Raw genomic sequence first — 23,904 nt, 5'->3', positions numbered from 1 at the left:
TGAGGATGCACATGAATCAGAAAGTCAGCCATGTTCCTCTAGGAAGTGTAACACAAACTCCCTGAGAGCAGCTCAAAAGAGCAGACAATAATAATAACGTCAGAATAATCTCTGTGTGCAATCTCTATTCAGTATAAAACAAAGCTACACTGAGAAGAGGGAGGAAATCAAAGCAGAGCTTCGGCGACTCGAGGGGTTTGGTTTGAAGCGTGTTACACTATCATAACTGAGAGAGTGTCACCTTGGGATTTTGAAGAGAGCCCTCATGGGGTATAGGTCTGCCAGGGGTGGTTCTCCATCTCCCAGCTCGATGGCGGTTATACCCAGAGACCAGGTGTCACAACGAGCGTCGTATGTTGAATCCAACTGCTGCTCACACGCTATGACCTGTAATAACCATTAATAACAACTAAATGAAATAGAATAAATCAGCTATCTCGATCAAAATAGTTTAATATAACAGTTATCACTAATGCCAATATGACCTGTAATAACCATTAATAACAACTAAATGAAATAGAATAAATCAGCTAGCTCGATCAAAATAGTTTAATATACACGTAACAGTTATTACTAATGCCAATATGACCTGTTGTAACCATTAATAACAACTAAATGAAATAGAATAAATCAGCTAGCTCGATCAAAATAGTTTAATATAACAGTTATTACTAATGCCAATATGACCTGTAATAACCATTAATAACAACTAAATGAAATAGAATAAATCAGCTAGCTCGATCAAAATAGTTTAATATACACGTAACAGTTATTACTAATGCCAATATGACCTGTTGTAACCATTAATAACAACTAAATGAAATACAATAAATCAGCTAGCTTGATCAAAATAGTTTAATATAACAGTTATTACTAATGCCAATATGACCTGTAATAACCATTAATAACAACTAAATGAAATAAAATAAATCAGCTAGCTCGATCAAAATAGTTTAATATAACAGTTATTACTAATGCCGCTATGACCTGTAATAACCATTAATAACAAGTAAATGAAATAGAATAAATCAGCTAGCTCGATCAAAATACCTTAATGTAACAGTTATCGCTAATGCAAGTGGAATATTTTCTATTTTTATTTTTTAATCATGATAACCAATGATAGAAAGGTGTGGTCTGTGTAGCTTTTTTTTAGCTTTTTTTTTTTCATTATTTGAATAATAATGAGTCAGAGTTTAGGACGAGATCCTGGAATCTGGATATCTCACCAAAATGTGCATCATCTGAAGCGGTTAGCAACATGACACTTGAATTATCACCCACATGGCTATATTAATAAATTAATAAAGATAATAACAAGTTTATGACAGGTTACATGTCTCTGTGTCATATTAGTTGTATGATAATAAGATAAAGTGAGAACGTCTGAACTTGTATTCTACGTCGTATAGAGTTTGGAAAACACGGCTAGCTGAATATTACTCACCTTTTGTTAGCACAGAATACAGATACAGCTTCAATGGTAGAATAAAAGTTATTAAAAAGAAGTACAAACCCCAGAAAGTGAAAATAGTTCAAAGTTGATAATATGTAACCTACACTATATATTTTACCTGATGTCGCGGTACGTCCTTTCTCTCAGGAAAAAGAAATATATATATATATCCTTCCCCGACCGTAAAAACACCTCAGACTGAATTTCCTTTCCTCTAAATAGTAAACGGTTTCTTCACAGTCAGACCTGTGATTTGTCTTCCTTCGAGTGCTGATAAGACCGATTTTCCACAATATAACCTGAAGGTTGCTTCTAAACATTTCGTCCCTGCTACGCCACCAATGCAAAGTATGTGGGCATGGCAGGAACGTTATTTGCAATTCATAAATTTACAGTACATTTCATGAGGACACTTCCATCAGTCAGAGCGTTCACAACACAACCTTTACTCTCAGCCTGGGATTTCTTTGAAAATAAAGAAAGATGAAGGATGAAGAAGATATTACCTCAGGGGCCATCCAGAATGGCGTACCGACCGAGGTGTTTCTCCGGAGACGGGTGTCTGTTAGCTGAGCTGATACACCTGCGAGATAAAGAAAAACATCAAGATCTAAAGAATGATAATAATAATAATGATGATGATGATGATGATGATGATGATGATAATGATCATTAACTAATGATATGAATGAATGAATGAATGAATGAATGAATGAATGAATGAATAACGATCACATGACATTAATTATTAACAATTCTATGGGAATTCTAATACAATGTGTGTCATAGAACACTATGAGTAAATTTTACATAACGTTTTTGATATTTTTAGACTCACACAAGCACAGACATTTAAATAATTAATAAGTGAAGATCTTAAATTTCAATTTGTGTAATAAACTATTTATAACCAAGTTATAGCACTTAAGTGATGAAAGGTGAACTATCGTTTAATAACGAATAATCGGCGCATAATTATATATAAAAAATAGTAATTAATTCATTAATATATTGAAACTAAGAGTTCTTTTTTTTATAAAACAACTAAAAAAAATAGTTCTTTATTTTATTATAAGGTCCTAAACATATATTTAATTGAATTTTCTTTTTAACTTATTGATAAATAACTTCTTTGACCAACAGATCTTCACCTTTGTTCTAGGTACTCACTTTTCTGTATTATTTATTTATTTATTTATTTATTTATTTATTTATTTATTTATTTATTTATTTATATGAGTTGGATCAGATCAGGCGAACCTGGTGGAGGACAAAAATGAAATGTTTTCAAGGACATATGTAAATTAGGATTTTAAAAAAGAATCTAGGTTATTTAAATATTGTTTTATTCTTTTTCAAATTCTTTTTCAGTAATGACAATTTTATTTTTTAAGTAACTGTAATAATCTTTATAATATTACCAAACCTATAGTTTAGAGTAAACTTTTCATGATGTCCAAGCTTTTTGTTTGTTTGTTTGTTTTTTTAAATTGTGCCAGACTCTTTACAAGAATTCGGATTGCTTTTTTGTCTGCATTATCTAACTTGACTAAACAATTACAATGAATTGCTTTTTTGTCGTCTGCATTATCTAACCTGACTAAACAATTACAATGATTTCCAGGCAAATTATGAACTTTTTTTAAAGACAAAGGGCCAAAACATCTATCAATCAATAGCAGCACTGACAGAACATTTGAATAGAAAGCAAAAGAAAATGAGGAGGAGATTTGTGTATCTGACCTCAGCTGTGCACTCAACGTGACGTCTCCAGATGAAAAAGCTTTTACAAGGACTTTGGCAGATTTGTGTGTGTCATGCTCATGATTTTTGTCTTATTTTGTGCATCTTATGTGTTAAAGCTCCAAAATGTGATTTCCTGATACTGAAATCAAAGAGTCTGAGAATGACATAGGAAAAACTTGTGTGTAATCACTGTGCATAATAAACTTTTCTACACCCTCTGTGGTGTGTGTGTGTGTGTGTGTGAGAGAGAGAGAGAGTGAGGGGGAGAGAGAGAGAGAGAGAGAGAGAGAGAGAGAGAGAGAGAGAGAGAGAGAGAGAGAGAGAGATTGAAAGTTGTCATGGTGCAACAAGTTTTTGACTATTAAACACACATTGAGGTTCTTCTGTCATTGTGAGGACCTTCTACTGCCAATTATAATGGTTAGCTAATGATCACTTTGCTACACTTGTCGCTCACTTTAACCTTACCTTTATTTAGCAGAAAGACAAATATATTTTGTTTCAAATCATCTTTCAATCATCCGCTGTGTTTTGTGAGCGTGAATCTTCAGTGTAGATCGAAGAGATTGCATGTTTAGTCTAGATTACTTCAAAATAAAATTTTATTGTATCAAAATGACATAATTTAAGTAAATGACTCATTATGTATGTTAATTACAATTAAACAAAAATGACTTAATAAACGTTAAATAAAACAAATATAAAAAAAAATATTACTTTACTTTATTATAAGGTCCTAAACATATATTTAATGGACTTTTCTTTTTAACTTTGATAAATAATTGATAAATAACTTCTTAGACCAACAGATTCTCACCTTTATTCCTTACTGTTCTGTAAATTTTGTATTTATTTATTTATTTATTATCAATGTATATATTTTTACACTTAAACAAAAACAAATTAAAATAAACTTTTTTCTGTCTTCAAATAGTGACACAAACCCTTCTGTTTTTCACTATTTTTTATTTTGTTTTTGATAATTGGACAAAATTAAAAAAAATAAAATAAAAAATGCGAAAAACAGAAGGGTTTGTGTCACAAATTTGTAAAACATCATGAAATCATCATGAAATTATATATTTCCATATTCCAGACAGTTCATTTATAACATCCAAACAAATTTTGACAACAAAGAATCGTTGGTGAAGGACCTCATCCTAAGGGACCAAATCAAACCGAACATCAAATCAAGATTCTTAAGATGCCAAGCGATGTATTTGTGATTTGTTAAACAGGGAATTGAAAGCCGATTTCAAAATTTTAACAAAATCTGTCACGGAATTACAATTTAATTCAATTTATTTGTATAGTACTTTTAACAATTCACATTGTCTCAAAGCAGCTTTACAGAAGTATAGAAACAGAAAAATAACGTTACAAAACACAAAGTAAGGACATATTTCTTATATTTCTTTCTTTTCGTGTCACATACATTTACCAACGAGACCTAACGCCAACAAACAAGAATTGAGATCATTTGGAATTTAGGGAACACAGAACACAGGAGGTGAGGTAATATCTAAGTAATGGTTTATGTTTTAACTCCTTGGAAACAAGTGCTGGTGGTCCTTCTTTGTCACTAATGAGTAGGAATAGAAAGTGCTTGGCCCCCTTAATCACCACTTGCAGACACATTTACTGTATATTGTATTATGCTATGTTGCACTTCGTCCATTTGTTTCCTTTGTATTGGGTTTCACGTTTGTATTGTTTTTTTTTTATTCTCAAGTAATTATGTTGGGAAAAATAACATTGCAATAACATTAATAATGTTTTTAGAGAGGAGAGGAGAGTAATTGCAAGACGCAACAAAAAGAGAGCATAGGAAGATAAATATAGGAAAGTAAACCATATATACAGAGAATTGCTCAACATCATACCAATTAAATGGGCTGATCATAACTCACTCACTCACTCACTCACTCAATCACTCACTCATTTTCTAACGCTTTATCCGAACTACCTCGGGTCACGGGGAGCCTGTGCGTCAAGCATCATCGGGCATCGAGGCAGGATACACCCTGGACGGAGTGCCAACCCATCGCAATGCGCACACACACACTCTCATTCCCTCACACACTCACACACTACGGACAATTTTCCAGAGATGCCAATCAACCTACCATGCATGTCTTTGGACCGGGGGAGGAAACCGGAGTACCCGGAGGAAACCCCCGAGGCACGGGGAGAACATGCAAACTCCACACACACAAGGCGGAGGTGGGAATCGAACCCCGACCCTGGAGGTGTGAGGCAAACGTGCTACCCACTAAGCCACCGTGCCCCCCCCCCGATCATAACTCTTGCTGTTAATATCCTTTCATTCAACAAGTAGACTGAATTTCCTGATTTTTTTTTATTTCATTTCTAACAGTAAAACACGTTAATCCATGATGAAAATCCTTTCACTGTGAAAACTTTTACACCCATAACATTTTAGAGTCAGCAAGCAGAAGGCTTATAATGATGTCATGCATGATGATGGTAAAAGGTGTCTTAAGGAAAAAACATTTACATGTAACCTTTGTTTCTCTGACCCATGCGTCGACTAAATATGCTTCATTAACGTAGCCAAAGTCAATCCGACCGTAGAGCCGAGCAGAAGAGCGTGACGATCAGAGCATGCTTTGCAAATTGCGGTGTTCAAGAACACAAAAACTGATATAATATAGCAAACAGACTGTGAGGGAAAATGTCTTGCAAAAGAAATGAGCATTTTCTTCATGCAGGAATGATGTAACTTATTATTAAAGTGATACTCTACTCTTATATGATACTCTGCTAAGATCTGATTAAGCACAAACACTCACACACACACAAACACACACACACTCACACAAACTCTCAGACACACACAAGGAAAATGACGCAATCACTTTTTTGTTTGAGTGTCTAAAGCCTCTAAAGCACAATGTTCCTTTAAAATGGCACACATATCACATTCCTAGAAGTGAGACGCCATGCACGACAAGCTAGAACTTCTGTGTGATAAGTCTCTGTTCACACGGTATAATAATAACAATCACTAGCGTCATGTTCGGGAAAGTGGGGCCACGTTCGTATTTTTGTGAATACTCTGCAGTATACATAATGGAGTCTGTTCAGGGTGTGAGATTAGCATAAATGTTTAGCAGTCGATTAAAACAGCAAGGTGCTGAACGGCAGGCAGTGTGTACTGTTCTGATAAAGTGTGAAAACTGGGCTTTGGGGTGTTTATTTATAAAATTAATTAAAAAAAAATCACCAACTCATTGAAGGTATTCATTATTTAAGAATCTTATTTTTTATTCTATTCTGTAAGTTCATGGAACTTTATGGCGTTCTATAGAAATCCATGGAAGTTTAATGGAAGTCTATGGAAACCTGTGGAAGTCCATTGAAAAGCTTATGAACGTCTATGGAAATATATCAGATTTCATCAAAGTTTATAGATGTCAATGTTAATTTGTGGAAGCCCATGAAGGCTGGAGACTATAGAAGAACTATATAGTAAAAAATTGTGAAATTTGACACACTCTTCGTGAATAGTGCCAGTAGTGATACCACCAATTTTAGCCTCCTCTCACCGATGCTTCTAGTGCCACCAATGGGTCAAATATCAAGAGCTATATTTGCTGTTAATATTTGAACCATTTGACAAAGGAATCACATTCGTTTTCCACACTAATCCTTCGATCTTGATGATTACAACTGACCCCTTGATCATTTTCCTCCTTACTGGATTCTAAGCCGTTTTGAGTTTTATGTAAAAAATATTTAAAAGTTCTCACAGCCTACAATTTTTGCATAAACAAAACCACAATATGGAATGTCCCGAAACTCGGACAGGTCGGCCAAAAAAATGGACAACAGCTGATGACAAAAACAGCATGAAGAAAAATTTTGATTAAAAACCCCAAAACGACAGTCAGTGACATCATCGACAACCTCCACATGGAAGGTATGAAGGTCTCATGATCCTCCATGCAAAGAATACTTTGAGACATATGAGCCATACCACAAGAGCCAAACCTCTCATCAGCTGTAGGAATCAGAAAACCAGTTTGGATTTCACCAAGAAACCAAAGTTCTGTAAATGATCCAAAACATACAGGCTCATCATACGGGTGAATCATGGTGGTGGTAGTAGTGTCATGGCTCAGGTTTTATGGCTGCTTTTGGAACATTCTCACTAATCTATATTGATGATGGAACTCATGATGTGAAACAGCAGAATGAATTCAGATGGGTTTTCATTATATAATCGATACATTAAATTTATATTACAATATTGTATATACACACCACCTTTTCAACAGGACAATGACCCCAAACACACCTCCAGGCTGTGTAAGGGCTATTTGACCATGAAGGAGAGTGATGGGGTGCTGCACCAGATGACCTGGCCTCCACAGTCACCGGACCTGAACCCTGATCGAGATGGTTTGGGGTGAGCTGGACCTCAGAGTGAAGGCAAAAGGGCCAACAAGTGCTAAGCATCTCTGGGAACTCCTTCAAGACTGTTGGAAGACCATTTCAGGTGACGACCTCTTGAAGCTCATCAAGAGAATGCCGAGAGTGTGCAAAGCAGTAATCAGAGCAAAAGGTGGCTACTTTGAAGAACCTAGAATATGACATATTTTCAGTCGTTTCACACTTTTTTGTTATGTACGTATATAATTACACACGTGTTCATTCATAGTTTTGATGCCTTCGGTGTGAATCTACAATTTTCATAGTCATGGAAATAAAGAAAACTCTTTGAATGAATCAGAATTTCCTGTAAAGCAGCTTTGTAACAATTTACTAACAATTAACTGTAAAGTGATATACAAATCAAACTGAATTAAAATGAAATCAAATGAATTGTGTAAAGAAATATGGTCAAAATTGTCATAGCTGATTTTTTAAACAAATGTCCTGCAACATGAAATGTAATATACATAAACAGCAAGACATAGTTTTGTTTTGTTTTTTTAATGAAAAATACTAAAATAAAGCAGGAAAATAATCAACATCAGGATGATGTAGTAGTAGAAACACAGAAAGAGAAGAATTTGCCGAGAATCCTTCGCCTTAGTTTCACACTCGTACAAATTTGCATGTCCCAAGTTATGTAAAAAGTTATGAAGGTCATCTTTCTGGTACTATTGAATTTAAATGAATTTGGCATGAGCTCAAGGTCATGTTCTTACTGTCAGATCAGAGATAAAAGTTAAATATTATGGGTTAAAGGTTAATGTTGATGCCAATCACTTAAAGAAAGCCTAATGTTGTGTACCAGCTTGCAATCCTCTCTAAATTTCGGCATGCACATGTACCGGGATCTCTGCCGACTTCCTTAACTACGTGATAGTGCTAATAATTATAGTGTGGCTGAACCTGTGCCTGCGCTTCATTATTCTGGTAAAGAAAACACATCTGAGTTAAAGTGTAGATTAGAGCTGAGTGTAAACAAAGACGCTGGTGAAGATACAGAGCTGTGGCTTTGTGAAGCTGCGGTAATTACAGATCAGCTCTATTGTGATGACAGGAAATTTAATTCATCCAGCTCTGGTCCTAACTGCTGGAGGAAACCCATTTACTGAGACTCCCGAGTCGTGTGTGTGTGTGTGTGTGTGTGTGTCTTTAAGATGAGTTGTGAAATCATTACATGTTTAGATAACGTAGGAACCTTTTCAAATAAAAATACTTTCGGATAAAAAGGTGTAGCAGGTGAAGAAGGCTTAATTTTCCAATGAACCAAGAATATCAAAAAGTATAAAAGAATACCAAGTACCAAGAGAGCTAAATAATAAACAACTGAAAGGTTTGAGGCATTAAGGATGATGATGATGATGATGATGATGATGATGATTACATAATTGCTAATGTTTAATGTAAGGTCTCATTGTTGAACGTGTGTGTGTGTTTGTGTGTGTGTGTGTGTGTGTGTGTGTGTGTGTGTGTGTGTGTGTGTGTGTGGAAATGAGTGCTGTGTGTGAAAAATGGTGTGTGAAAGATACAATGTGTTTGTGTGTGTGTGTGTTTGTGTGTGTGTGTGTGTGTGTGTGTGTGTGTGTGTGTGTGTGTGTGTGTGTGTGCATTTCTATGCACTGATCTCATGCAGGGCTTGTGGAGGTGTTCATGCTCTGCAGAGCAGATAACACCCCCTCACTGACTCATCTGTCTGAGGCTGAGGGAAAAAGCGCATTATTGACCTCAGAAGAGAGAGAGAGAGAGAGAGAGAGAGAGAGAGAGAGAGAGAGAGAGAGACAGAGAGACAGAGAGACAGAGAGAGACGGAGAATAAGAGAGAGAGGGAAGCTGCCCCGCCTCCTCTTCATGAATATTTTAATTGGCAGCATTATCTCTGATGATTACTAAGCGTGGCCCTGGGGCTCTGAACGAATGTTGCGGAAAAAGGAGGGCCACATGAGCTTTCATAGCTGTGTGTGTGTGTGTGTGTGTGTGTGTGTGTGTGTGTGTGTGTGTGTGAGCAGCCTGTATCCAAAAACAGCCACCATAAGGAACATGTGTGTAGTTATTGTGTGGATATATTTATATCACTTTGGTAATTTCATTCACACTCTAATCTCACAGAGAGAAAAGATCCTACAACGCACAGAAACACAGCTCTAAGATGTAAGGATTTGGAATACACTTTTAAATATGTACTCTCTGTCTCGTTGTCTCTCTGATACAATTGAATTTGATCTACATTAATACAGCAAACACACTTATGAATGCTTTGATAATAATAAAAAAAAAAATTCTTATGCTCCAGGCTAATGTAGGATGATGTTTACTGCAATATTCTATACACTTTATATTCCACATGCTTCAGTATTCTGTATGCTTCAATATACAGTACTCAACGCTTGAGTATTCTGTCTGCTTCAATATACTGTACACTTCAATTTACTGTACACTTCAATTTACTGTACACTTCAGTATACTGTACACTTCAGTATACCGTACGCTTCAGTATACCGTACGCTTCAATATACTGTACGCTTCAGTATTCTGTACACTTCAATATACCGTACGCTTCAATATACCGTACGCTTCAGTATTCTGTACGCTTCAGTATACCGTACACTTCAGTATACTGTACACTTCAGTATACCGTACACTTCAGTATTCTGTATGCTTCAATATACTGTACACTTCAGTATTCTTTTCGCTTCAATATACTGTACACTTCAGTATTCTGTACACTTCAGTATTCTGTATGCTTCAATATACTGTACACTTCAGTATTCTTTTCGCTTCAATATACTGTACACTTCAGTATTCTGTATGCTTCAGTATTCTGTACACCAATATTCTGTACACTTCAATATACTGTACGCTTCAATATTATGTACACTTCAATATACTGTACGCTTCAGTATTCTCTACACTTCAATATACTGTACGCTTCAGTATTCTCTACACTTCAATATACTGTACGCTTCAGTATTCTCTACACTTCAATATACTGTATGCTTCAGTATTCTCTGCACTTCAATATACTGTATGCTTCAGTATTCTGTACTCTTTAGTATTCTGTACACTTCAATATACTGTACGCTTCAGTATTCTCTACACTTCAATATACTGTATGCTTCAGTATTCTGTAAACTTCAGTATTCTGTACACTTCAACATACCGTATGCTTCAGTATTCCATCTGCTTCAGTATTCTGTCGGCTTCTGTATTCTGTCGGCTTCAGCATGCTTTCCTCTTTAATATTCTGTATGCTTCAGTATTCTGTATGCTTCATTAATCTACATGCTTTAGTATTCTGTACACTTTAGTATTCTCTACATTTCAGTATTCTGTACACTTTAGTATTCTCTACATTTCAGTATTCTGTACACTTTAGTATTCTGCTCGCTTCAGTATTCTGTACACTTCAGTATTCTGCTCGCTTCAGTATTCTTTCGGATTCAGTATGCTTTCCTCTTTAATATTCTGTATGTTTTAATATTCTGTAAGCTTTATGTAATATTCTGTATTTATTATGCTTCAGTATTTTGTATGATTCAATGTTCCCCATTTAATTCCTATAAGTATTCTCTCTCTCTCTCTCTCTCTCTCTCTCTCTCTCTCTCTCTCTCTCTCTCTCTCTCTCTCTCTCTCTCTCTCTCTCTCTCTCTCTTCCATAGAATATGAATTAACACCTGGGCCATCAGGATGACGCAGCATGATCCATGCCTGTTTGCTTTGTAGTGACAAGGCGTGTGAAAATCCATGACGGAATGTTCAGAGAAAGTGTATCGTCTTACACTCCGAGGCTTTTGTTTCACTCTCCGAAACACACACTCAGGACTTGCAGAATGTGTAAAAGGAGAAAAGGAAAATCTCAGATCCTTCAGTGATGTCACGTGAGATGAGATGTGTAGCTTCATCGTGACACTTAAAAACTTTGTGCTGATGTCACTTAAAGTTGCACTGCAGTGAGTCATCAGTCACGGAGGCTCTGCATCTCATCCTTTCCCTCCCCAAAGATGTGACTCCCACATCTCCTCCAACACGCTAATTCTAGGCTTTATTCAGTTGTGTTCTGGGGCTGATAGTCCTATTAAAGAGGGGCAAATACGCATCTCCTCAACAACAACAAAAAAAAAAAAAGAAGGGGGTTTAATAGCAGTGCGGTGAATCACGGCAGAGGAGATAAGACTCAGAGAGGATTTCTGTGTGGGGGGTGGGGGGTGGGGGTGAGTAATGAATAGTGAGTAATCACAGGAGTGTGTGGTGCATACTGGAACAAGCAACATCCAGAAAGATGAACAAAAAAATAAATAAATTCAAGCTTCACCACTTCAAACGTGCCCTTAAGAAACTGTAAACAATAAAGCAGAGCATCATGACGATAAAATAAAGTGCTCTCTCTCTCTGTCTCTCGCTCTGTCTCTCTCTCTCTTTCTCTCTGTCTTTTTCTCACTCTTGTTCAATGTCTCTCTCTCTCTCTCTCTTTCTCTCTCTCTCTCTCTCTCTCTCTCTCTCTCTCTCTCTCTCTCTGAATCAGATGTGGATAAGTCTATGAGCTCAGGATGATTTCTAGCCTCATTCCTTTGTTTCTGTTCACACAACCTGCAGGACTCACAGCTTCATTTGTTTGTGAAATGCTAAAAGCAAATGAGCAGTGAGTGTACTCAGATAGCAATTTGCGCTATCATGGCAGAGGACCGAGTGAGCATAGATGGAGGCATAATGGAAGGACCTCCTCCTCCTCTTTCTTCCCCTCATCCTCCTCTCTCTCTCTCTCTCTCTCTCTCTCTCTCTCTCTCTCTCTCCCTCTCTCTATGTGCATTAACAAAAGGAAGTAAAGTAACACCAAATTAGCACTGGAGTATCATCTGAGTTAATCTCTCTCTCTATCTGTCTGTCACTTTCTCTTTCCTTGGCTCTCTCACTCTGTCTCTGAGTCTCTGTCTCTCTCTCTAATTGCGTTAACAAAAGAACTATAACAGCATCAAATTAGCACTGGAGTAGCATCTAAGGTAATATCTCTCTCTCTCTCTCTCTCTCTCTCTCTCTCTCTCTCTCTGCACATGCATGGCAGAGGATCGAGTGTAATGAGTAGAGCACATGAAAGCAGTATGTGTCTTGCCAAATTTTTCGCCACTAAGTGCACCTTTATTCTGTCTAACATCTCGGAATAATTATACATATTGTGTGTGTGTGTGTGTGTGTGTGTGTGTGTGTGTGTGATTAATGTTGCTCTGGGTAAGGGTATCTGCCAAATGTAAATGTGTTATACTGGTCTGTGATGTGGTTCACGAATAAACAGTGGAAAGACATAATAATTACCAGTGAACTTAAATTAACTTAAATTTCTCCTTTAGTTCTCCGTATAAAAATGTCAGCTGTTGAATGTCCCTCCTTTCATTTCAGAGGAAATAGTTGGTAAAGAACTGTCTTGGTATGGGCGAATGGTCTCCTCATTAAGAAAATGTCCCTTGGCTGTAAGTCTCCACCTGTTGTCTTTAAGGATAACCTTGTTCCCTTTCGAGGGAACTCGACGCCGCATCAGGGCTGACACTATGAGAATGCTTCTGTGAGGAAGTTGTGTCTGGCTTGAGAAGGACACGTGACGAAGTGATTAAGCACCAGAAAGTCCATATAAGGGCATCTACGTCACATTACTCCAGTTTGAGTTAGATGAAGTGGAGCAAGAAACTGGTATTTCCCTTTCTCTTGCCCTCTCTCCGGACTCAGTTTCAGGAGCTCGTATTGCAATTTCTCCTAACCCGGAAAAAAGCATGCTGCTTTCTGTGTCGGGTTCTGAGGACATTGAAGCGGGTGGGGAAGGGCTTTCCCACTCTGAACTGCCACTGCAATCAGTGGCGTTCGAGGATCTCCTCAAGGTGTGACACGTGCTGTGTCTAAGTTGAATTTTATTGGCCTGAAGAGGAAGTTAGTTAGTTCTAAGCTAGACGACCACTTTCACCTTCACGCAGGTGGCTGCCTTTTTCCCAGGTGTTGGAGGACTTGGGGAAATCCCTTTTCAGTGCGCCTTTTTTCCCCTGCCTTGTCAGAGTTTTCAGACATTATAAAGTCATGGATATTTGGGAGATGGCTGGGATTGAAGAGACGCTTGTGAGCTATCACTCTCCTTCATCGCCACATTGAAAAAGTGCAATATCACTTCCATCCAAGCCTTGCAGAGCTACTTCAGCTCTTGTAGGTAAAGCCTATATGGCAGCAGGCAAAGCCAGTGCGGCCTACCAGGCTGACCTGCTGAGAGATCTCCACATGGGCTAGGGGTTGAACCCTCAAGTGGTAGCTGAGCTCCACCAAGCTATGGATTTTGCACTCCGTGCCACACAGCAGATGGCCAGCTCCATAGGCCATTCAATGGCTGTGCTGGTTGCCACGAGTGGCTCAACTTAACAGGAATTAAGTATAAGTAAAAGTCCTTTCTCCTGTATCCCACAATTTCACCTCAGGGCTTATTCAGCGACGCAGTGAGTACTGCCAGTTGGCGGCTTTCAGGGAGTTTATCCCTCACTGTGACGAGCAGCTTGGGCCATCTTCCAGCTGTCAAAGCTGTCCCCACCTAGCTCTAGGGATCTAGGATTCTTTCAACGGATGCCTCACTTCAGGCTGGATGGCCACCCTGCCCATGTCTATAGAAGGGCCCTTACCTTACATTTACATTTACAGCATTTGGCAGACGCCCTTATCCAGAGCGACGTACATAAGTGCTTAAATCTCTAACACTGAATATATTAATGCTGGTTCACTAGGTTACATACTTAAGATACCATGAGTTTAAAACATTTGTTCAAAGTTACAATGAAAAAGTGTCAAAGGGGTTTTTTTTTTTTTTTTTTTTTTTTTTTAAATGCAAAGGATAAGGAAAGAAGTGCTAGTTGAAGTGCTTCCTGATTAAGTAGGTCTTCAACCGCCGCTTGAAAATAGTCAGTGACTCGGCTGTCCGGACCTCTATGGGAAGTTCATTCCACCACCTTGGTGCCAGTACAGAGAAGAGTCTTGTAGTATACTTGCCTCTTACCCTGAGAGATGGCGGAACCAGTCGAGCAGTGCTGGTAGATCGGAGGTTACGGGGTGCAGTGCGAGGAATGATGAGGGCTTTGAGGTAAGAGGGGGCTGGTCCATTTTTGGCTTTGTAGGCCAGCATCAGTGTTTTGAACCGGATGCGTGCAGCTACCGGAAGCCAGTGGAGGGATCGCAGTAGCGGGGTGGTATGCGAGAACTTTGGCAGGTTGAAAACAAGCCGGGCAGCTGCATTTTGGATCATTTGCAGAGGACGGATTGCGTTCATAGGTAGACCTGCCAGCAGTGCATTGCAGTAATCCAGTCTAGAAATGACAAGAGACTGAACAAGTACCTGGGCAGTCTGTGTGGACAAAAATGGCCGAATCCTTCTAATGTTGTAGAGAAGAAACCGACATGAGCGAGTCACATTTGCAACATGAGAGGAAAAGGACAGTTGATTGTCCATGGTTACCCCAAGGTTGCGAGCTGTGGCTGAAGGGGAGATTAGATCGTTGTGCAAGGATATAGCAAGATCGTGACCTGGGGATGAATCACCTGGGATGAACAGCAGTTCAGTTTTGCTAGGATTGAGCTTTAACTGATGAGCAGTCATCCATGATGAAATTTCTGCCAGACATGCTGAGATCCGGTCAGAAGCTGTGGCATCTGAGGGTGGGAAAGAGAAGATAAGTTGTGTATCATCAGCATAGCAGTGGTAAGAGAGCCCATGTGATGAAATAACTTCACCAAGAGAGTGAGTATACAAGGAGAAAAGAAGAGGACCAAGTACTGAGCCCTGTGGGACGCCAGTGGAGAGTCTGCGTGGAGCAGATGTCACTCCCCTCCATGTTACTTGATATGAGCGTCCTTCCAGGTAGGAGGCAAACCATTCCCATGCTGATCCGCAAATCCCAAGACTCTTGAGGGAGGATAAGAGAGTCTTGTGGTTGACCGTATCAAACGCTGCTGAAAGGTCAAGGAGGATAAGGACGGATGATAGTTTGGCTGATCTAGCAGTATGTAGCTTCTCAGAGACATCCAAAAGGGCTGTCTCTGTAGAGTGAGCTGCTTTAAAGCCAGACTGTTTGGGATCTTGGAGGTTGTTCTGTGAGAGATAGACAGACAGTTGATTATAGACAATGCCTCTCATGGCACATAAATTGCCTGGAGATGAGGGCTGTGTTTCTAGCATTGAAACACTTTCTCCTACACCTCAAGGGCTGCCATGAGTTAGTGCGCACAGTGAGTGGGGGTTTCATATATCAATCAACAGAGTTGTCTGCGTCCTGTTCAGGTTGGCACAGCAGTTTCTGCTCCGTCCAGATTCCATCCCAGGGCATGTAAATCGAGAGGCACTGAGTCCCGGGAAATTGTGGAGCGAGTGTGGGCCATGGTAGCTGATGCTCTCTTTGTATGCCTTTCCCCCGGTAGCTCTGCTCCGGCAAGTCCTAGCCAGAGTGTGCCATGACTGAGTCAACCTTCTCCTAGTTGCTCCTCGTTGGCCCTCTCGAGTTTGGTTCAGGGACAGTCTCCATCCTGGATGGCACTCCATATGAGGTTCCCGTCAGGAGTTATCTCCTCTCTAAGGCACAAGGGGCAATCTTATACTCCCGCCCCGAGATGTGGAAGCTCTGGGTCTGGCCCCTGAGGTGGACCAGTTACTAAAGGCAGGCCTCTCATATGAGGTGACAGAGACTCTTTTGAATGATGAGGTTCCCTCCACTAGGAAGCTGTATGCTTTGAAGTGGAGGCTTTTTTTGCCTCTGGTGCGATGAACCCTGTTCATCCAGTTCACTGCCCATGCAGTTATTTTCTTGGGGCTTAAAGTCCACGTCTACTTTAAGGGCTATGTGGCTGCCATTGCTGCAAACCACAAACCTGTCCTCATGGCTTCCCTGGGTGGGCACCCTCTGGTCTCTTGCTTTCTGCATGGTGTCAAGTGGCTAAGGACTTCCTGCAGACCATGCCTTCCTTCCTGGGACCTCTCTGTGGTCCTGGAGGGGCTGCTGGTAGCCCTCTTTGAGCCCATGGTGTCAGCCTCTGAGAAGCTTCTGACCTGAATATGGCTCTGCTCCTAGACTTGCCATCTCTCAAATGAGTGGGAGATATGCAGGCTCTGTCGATTGGCACCACCTGCCAAGAATTTGCCCCAGGCATGTCCAAGGCTACTCTGCACCCCAGGGCGGGATATGTCTCTAAGGTGCCCAGGATGGTTGGTTGTCTGGTTATCCTGCAGGCCTACTGTACCCAACCCCACGAGTTGGCAGAACAGGAGTGGCTGCATATATATATATATATATATATATATAATTCCATTTCCATGCCTTGGGCATACTCTCGCACTTCCTTCAGACAAATAGAAGCTGGAGTATTGTAACGTAGATGCCCTTATATGGACTTACTGGTGTGTAATCACTTCATCCTTCCACTTTGTCTGTGTGTGCACACAGAGCTTCAGACACAACTTCCTCACAGAAGCATTCCCATAGCATCAGCAGCGTCCCGTATCCTTCTCAGGGAACCAGGTTACGTAACCTGGTGTAGTTTTTTTTATGGTTTTTAAAGAAGGGGTGGAAAACATAAGTTCATTCTTGACTTATTTGAGTACAGTATATTTGAATCTTCTGAGACATGAAGTGTTTTAAATATGGTAAAACAGAACATCTTTTTTGGACTCCCAATCGGAAGATTGTGAGTTGTTATCCCAAGGTGCCACTCCTAGGCCCCAGACCAAGGCCCTTAAACTTCAACTGCCATAAAATGGCATAAATTTAAATATAATGTAATGCTTAGCTGATCTGGAATGGGAGAAGCCCTGCTTAACTAAGAAAAGCTCACTGGATTCTGGTGCTGGAGTTACCTGTACTGTCAGAGGCAGATTCAGAGATGCAGAGCAACTGCCTGGAAACACTGTCCACTATACATTTACATTTACAGCATTTGGCATAAGCCATTATCCAGACTGATGTACAAAAGTGCTTTTAAGTCTCTCAAACTTGCTCATTGGGGATAAATAAATACAGTGCCTTGCAAAAGTATTCATACCAACTTTTTCACCTTTTGACATGTTACGGTTACTGTACCTACTGACCAACTTTATGGAGATGCAGATTTCATTTTCCAACAGGACTTGGCACCTGCACACAGTGCCAAAGCTACCAGTACCTGGTTTAAGAACCATGGGATTCCTGTTGTCAATTGGCCAGCAAACTCATCTGACCGTAACCCCATAGAAAATCTATGGGGTACTGTGAAGAAAAAGATGCGATATGCCAGACCCATGTCCCAAGGATGCCCTACAGGGGACAAATGCTGGTTATCAACAACCTAACCCCATCATCCCTCTGGCACAAGTTGGCATGTGTGGATCTGCCATCAAACCTGCTAGCAAACATTCAGCAACTTCTTCTGCCCCTGCCCTGTCTATCTCCTGAGGGTTTGTGAAACTCTGGGGGTCCCCCTTAGCATCAGAGAAGCGTGTTCAGCCAAAGGACTATAAGGCTAGGAAAAAAACAGGTCCTGCAGAAGAAAGACCGGTGTGTAGACCCCTTCCTAAAGTGCCAGGATTATGGAAAATGGACTTTCGGACGGTGTTTGGGAAGCTGCTCTGCATGGCAAACGTTCACGTCTTAAATAGGAGAAAACCGAGTGGTATGATTTTATGATAAATGTATGATTTTAAACCAGAGTGGAGGGCACTGTGTTTAAACCACCATAACCCAAAACAGCTCCAGTAGTATTATCTCTGTCAATTCTTTTATCTCTATTTTAAACCCTGATATTAAACACGACTGTCCATTCTACATAGCAAGTCTTTTTGTATTGATTTTACCTAATATTTTATTCTTGGTTTTAAATATGTCAGCAGACACAGGTTCAGGTGCCAACTGTATCTTTAGTGAAGTGAAAATGGCAATATACCTAAAAAAAAAATACACAAAACACTAAACACAAAAAAACCCACTGTGATGCCCAAAGAATTTTCTCCAGACTTGTTGAATCAATAATCCTGACTGATTTGAATTTCTACATATGCATGAATGATTTGCACATGTTTGAATCAGTGGGGTGTTGTGAGAATGCTCTGTGCTCTGTTAGCAGAACTCAGCTTTGCACCACAGCTAAACTAATCATTCCTGTTACATTTAACCTAATTTATTGAAAATATTGTAATATTTTCTTTCTTTCTTTCTTTCTTTACTTTGATTTTTATTATATGTGACGTGCAAATAAGGAATTGAAAAAAGGTAAAAAGTCTCTATATCATCTTTCTCTCTCTCTCTCTCTCTCTCTCTCTCTCTCTCTCTCTCTCTCTCTCCATGTGCACTAACAAAAGGAAGTAAAGTAGCATCAAATTAGGATCGGAGAAGCATTCGAGTTAATGGCTCACACACACACACACACACACACACACACACACACACACACACACACACACACACACACACACACACACACACACACACACACACACACCTTAATGCACCAATTTAACTACTCACCGAAGTCAACCAGCTTTATCCCCCCCTGAGTGGTCAGGAGGATGTTGTTCCCTTTTATATCTCGATGGATGGTGTTATTCTTGTGTAAATGATGAAGGCCCTGAACAAAACACAAACACACACAAACACACAAATACACACACAGAGTTCATCAGTGAAATCTAAAAGCCTGGCACCATCCATAAAAAAACTAAATAACACAATATCTTTGTGGCTATTTTTTTTTTCAGTTGAAAGCATCATGTCTCTGTTGTGTTCATTTCAATAAGCAAGCAGCATGTGGCGGCATTCAGAACGACAAGCTACATTTCTCGCTCTATTCATTCATTAATCCTTTTAACCAGCACATTAGAGTTCTTGTGAACATTGTTGGGTCTATGTGGACGAGTGAGTGTCTTCCTCACGTCTCACTCCACAGTGGTGTTAATATAAAGCTCATATGAAAGTAGAAACTCGGGACTTTAAGAATTTGTAGAGTTTCTACAAATAGTGAGTTTGAATCCCAAGTCCACCAAAAGCTGGTGTTGTTAGGGACTTAACCCTCAATTGTTTAAAAATTTGTTAAAATGTACTAGGGCAACAAAATCGTAGAAAACTTTGTTCTTTCCACACTTTTTTGTTTGTATTTTCCGAGTAAATGTTGATATCGAACTCATTTCTGCTCTCTGAGATGCTCCAAGTGTCTAAAACACACTGAACGAACAACAGAGTCCTGATTTATGAACATCAGATGCTTCTTTATACTGAATGAAAATGTCCCAGAAGTCACTTTCTGTTTTGTCAGTGGTATGGAGCATCAGTGTACTTGATAAGAAAGGTTAAAGCTCATTCATTCATTCATTTATTCATTCATTTTCTACCGCTTATCCAAACTTCTCGGGTCACGGGGAGCCTGTGCCTATCTCAGGCGTCATCGGGCATCGAGGCAGGATACACCCTGGACGGAGTGCCAACCCATCACAGGGCACACACACTCTCATTCACTCACACACTCACACACTACGGACAATTTTCCAGAGATGCCAATCAACCTACCATGCACGTCTTTGCGGAGTACCCGGAGGAAACCCCCGAGGCAAACATGCAAACTCCACACACACAAGGCGGAGGTGGGAATTGAACCCCCAACCCTGGAGGTGTGAGGCGAACGTGCTAACCACTAAGCCACTGTGCCCCCCAAAGGTTAAAACTGATTTAAAGAAAATATATAGTAAAATGACAAAACCTGAGAATTTTAATTGAACATATGTAATGAAACTGATCTTGCTGTTAATCATTAAAAAACATTTTAAACACAAGAATTGATCGATAGAGTGATGTGATGACGATGATGACGATGATGAAGCAGACCTACCATCAGTGCCCCATGCAAAATGTAGGCGATGATTGCTTCGTCCATCCGCTCTCCCCTTTTTAGCATTCCTTTAGCCAGATCTGTCACCGAGCCACCATTACACAGCTAAACAAATCACACACACACACACACACACACACACACACACACACACACACACACACACACACACACACACAAACATGATCAAAAAAAGTGATCAGGAAGTTATTACATTTTTCAAAAACAACAGAATCTCTTTAACCAAAACATCCAATCAGGATATTTTCTCCACAGAGTTCGAACCAAATATCACAAATAAAGCTCATGAAACACTTTTAATATCAGGAGCAGAGGGGGGAAAAAACGATTTGATCATCAAATGATTAGATGAATAAATGATGGATGTTCAAATTAATATTTGATCACTGGAGCAATTTGATGAATGACGACATCATTTCTTTATTGAATTGAAAATATTTTCTATCGTTCATCATTCAGATTCTGATTTCTTTGAGTGCAGATGATTTACAGGATTTAATACATCAACATTTGTAGGTCAACAAAGTAAGTGACAAGCATACCTAATATTTTCTCTGTAAAGAAAGCAAGGAAGAAAGAAAGAAAGAAAGAAAGAAAGAAAGAAAGAAAGAAAGAAAGAAAGAAAGAAAGAAAGAAAGAACGGCAGATGCATACAATACTGTCAAAGCATCAAGACTCAAAAGAATTGCATGCAAATTATGTGCAAAAACAAAAGAAGATGAATGAAATGTATGTTGCTTCTATAAAACTGTCCAGTGAAATACCTAATAATCTCTCTTTCTCTGTCAATTTAAAATTTTCAAGCTCAAAGTACTTGTTTCAGTACTGAAAGCATTGTCTGAAAATGAATTACGAAAGAAAGAAAGAAAGAAAGAAAGAAAGAAAGAAAGAAAGAAAGAAAGAAAGAAAGAAAGAAAGACTTTTGACACAAGGACAAAAGTACAACAGATGAGTGTTAAGTGAGGCTGATTATTTACATATACAAAAAGTCCAGTCAAATAACTAAAATGTGTGTTGATTGTTGATTGTGTAGAAACTGTCCAGTGGTGAGAGTTGTAAATCATTTGTGAATTTATGCTGAGGTTATAAAACATATGCCATTGATGGAAGCCATGTTTACAGTGGTGTGAAAAGTGTTGGCCCCCTTCCTGATTTTAAAATTTTTTTTGCACGTCTGTCACACTTTAATATTTCAATTTGTTTGATGATCTGAAACATTAGTCAAAGATAACAAAAGTAAACACAACATGCAGTTTTTAAATGTTTATCAGGGGAAAACAAAATCCAAACCCACATGGACCCCAAAAAGTGTTGGCCCCCCCTTTAACCCTTGTATGTTGTTCGTATTTTTGTTACTCAACCGGTGTTCGTGGGTCTGTTGGACCTGCTGCATTTCTGGGTTTTTATTTCTACACCATCAAAAATTTATGTTAAAATACGCTACAGATGTTTACTTCATCCCAATTACAAGCAATATAAACAGCATATATGGTTAATATTTGCCCTTTACCTTTATTACATCACTTTTTTTAATTAAAGTGCTACTCGTTTTTTGTTGTTTTTTAATACAATGTGCTAAAAAAAAGAAAATCAAATTTAATCAAGTTATGAGTGGGAAAAAATCAACAAATTTACAAGGAAGCAAAGTTTTTCAAAACTATTGATGATTATGAATTATGGGTCCCACAGATCCGAACATCACATAACTTAACTGTGGTTTACACCTGAGTTTCTCTAGCCACTCCCAGGCCTGATTACTGCCACACCTGTTCACAATCAAGAAATCACTTAAATAACACCTGACTGACAAAGTGATGTAGACCAAAAGGTCCTCAAAAGCTACACATCATACTGATAGCCACAGAAATTCAGAAACAAATGAGAAAGAAAGCAATTGAGATCTAATAGTCTGGAAAAGGTTATGAAGCCATTTGTAAAGCACTGGGACTCCAGCGAACCACAGTGAGAGCCGATATCCACAAATGGCGAAAACGGAACAGTGGTGAACCTTCCCAGGAGGGGCAGGTCGACCAAAATTACCCCAAGACCGCAGCAACGACTCCTCCAAAGGCCAATAATTTACTCAATTTTGGAATAAAGCTATAGCAAAACAAATTGTGGAAAAAGTGGAGCAGTGTGAATACTTTCCTGATCCACTGTAAATGAACATTATTGGCATGATGAATTGTACGTGTTGCCAAAGCATTAAATGAAAACAAAATTATAAAAACAAATAAATCAGTAAGTAAGTAAGTAAGTAAGAAGTTAAATAGATAAATAAATAAATAAATAAATAAATAAATAAATAGCTAACAAGTGCCTTAAGTAAGTAAGTAAGTAAGTAAGTAAATAAGTAAATAAATAAATAGCTAACAAGTGCCTAGAATCTATAGGGATGATTGAAGTCTGTGGTTGTGAATCCTCTGTTTGGCGCCAAAAAGCATTGCTTTGTTATCGATCGGTTTACTTTGTTTTCGTGTTGCTTCAGTCCAATAAGTTGAATCATTTTCCTTGTGTGTGTGAATTTTGGTTGGAAAAAGCCTTTATTTTGTCACATATACATTACAGCACACTGAATTTCTTTCTTCACATATCATAACTTTGGAGCACAGGGTAGTCAGAATACAGCACCAACAATACAGTACTTGAACCCTGATCCTCTGATCAACAATCCAGAGCCTTATCTGTTTGAGACTGAATTTCTGTTTAGGGCAGATGACATTCTAGATTACTCTGGTTTTTGCTTTGCCGGTCCAAATCGAATTGTCACTAGCTTGTTCTACTTTGGGTAGTTTGTTTAGTTCAACTTTGTATAGTTGTATAGTCAGCATGAATCTTAACTCATTCTCACATCAAGTCGGAGCGGAACTAAACAACCGTTTTCATCAGCATAACAATGTTCGATGTTTGACTTCTGGGACTTTTCAATCATTTCTGCCATTTACATATGCAACTGAGAAGTTAAGGGATTTGCTCAGAGGCCCAGCAGTGGTGGCTTTGTGGACCTGGGGTTCAAGCTCACGACCTTCCAATCTGTAGACCAACATAACCGATAAGGACACCACATCCATAATCAGTATAAAGAAGCGTCTGATGTGTCAGTGAGACTGATCTAAAACAATTCAAGACTGTTGTTCTTTCAGTGTGATTTAGACGCGTGTTTGACATGTGAGAAACTGAATTTTAGTGTTTAGCTGCTTTTTAGATAAACAATTTCAGCTGCACCACTGTAAGTGATAATCCACGCCTTCTGACCATTCACAATTCAGAACATACTGTGTTGCAAAATTATGAACCAATTCTTTCAGTCCTGTTGCTCATCAGCTCAGTCTGACAGCTAGGTCATGTGAAGTGTTTGCGCTCAACTGTTTG

General features: G+C 39.0%; 1 protein-coding gene across 1 annotated transcript in view; it reads right to left on the bottom strand.

Moving 5' to 3' along the window:
• Positions 1-237: 237 nt before the first annotated feature.
• Positions 238-23,904, bottom strand: part of LOC113651253 (myosin-IIIa) — a 45,877-nt gene continuing 22,210 nt past the window's right edge. The window contains exons 4-7 of the mRNA XM_047811835.1: positions 20,512-20,616; positions 19,158-19,257; positions 1,963-2,039; positions 238-387 (exon numbers count right to left, since the gene is read on the bottom strand). Of these exons, the coding sequence (XP_047667791.1) occupies positions 238-387; positions 1,963-2,039; positions 19,158-19,257; positions 20,512-20,616 (432 nt within the window). The remainder of the gene's footprint in view (positions 388-1,962; positions 2,040-19,157; positions 19,258-20,511; positions 20,617-23,904) is intronic.

Source organism: Tachysurus fulvidraco, chromosome 3 (assembly GCF_022655615.1).
Source record: "Tachysurus fulvidraco isolate hzauxx_2018 chromosome 3, HZAU_PFXX_2.0, whole genome shotgun sequence".
In the NCBI taxonomy this organism is placed as follows: Eukaryota; Metazoa; Chordata; class Actinopteri; order Siluriformes; family Bagridae; genus Tachysurus; species Tachysurus fulvidraco.
This window is presented reverse-complemented; position numbering and strand designations above follow the sequence as displayed.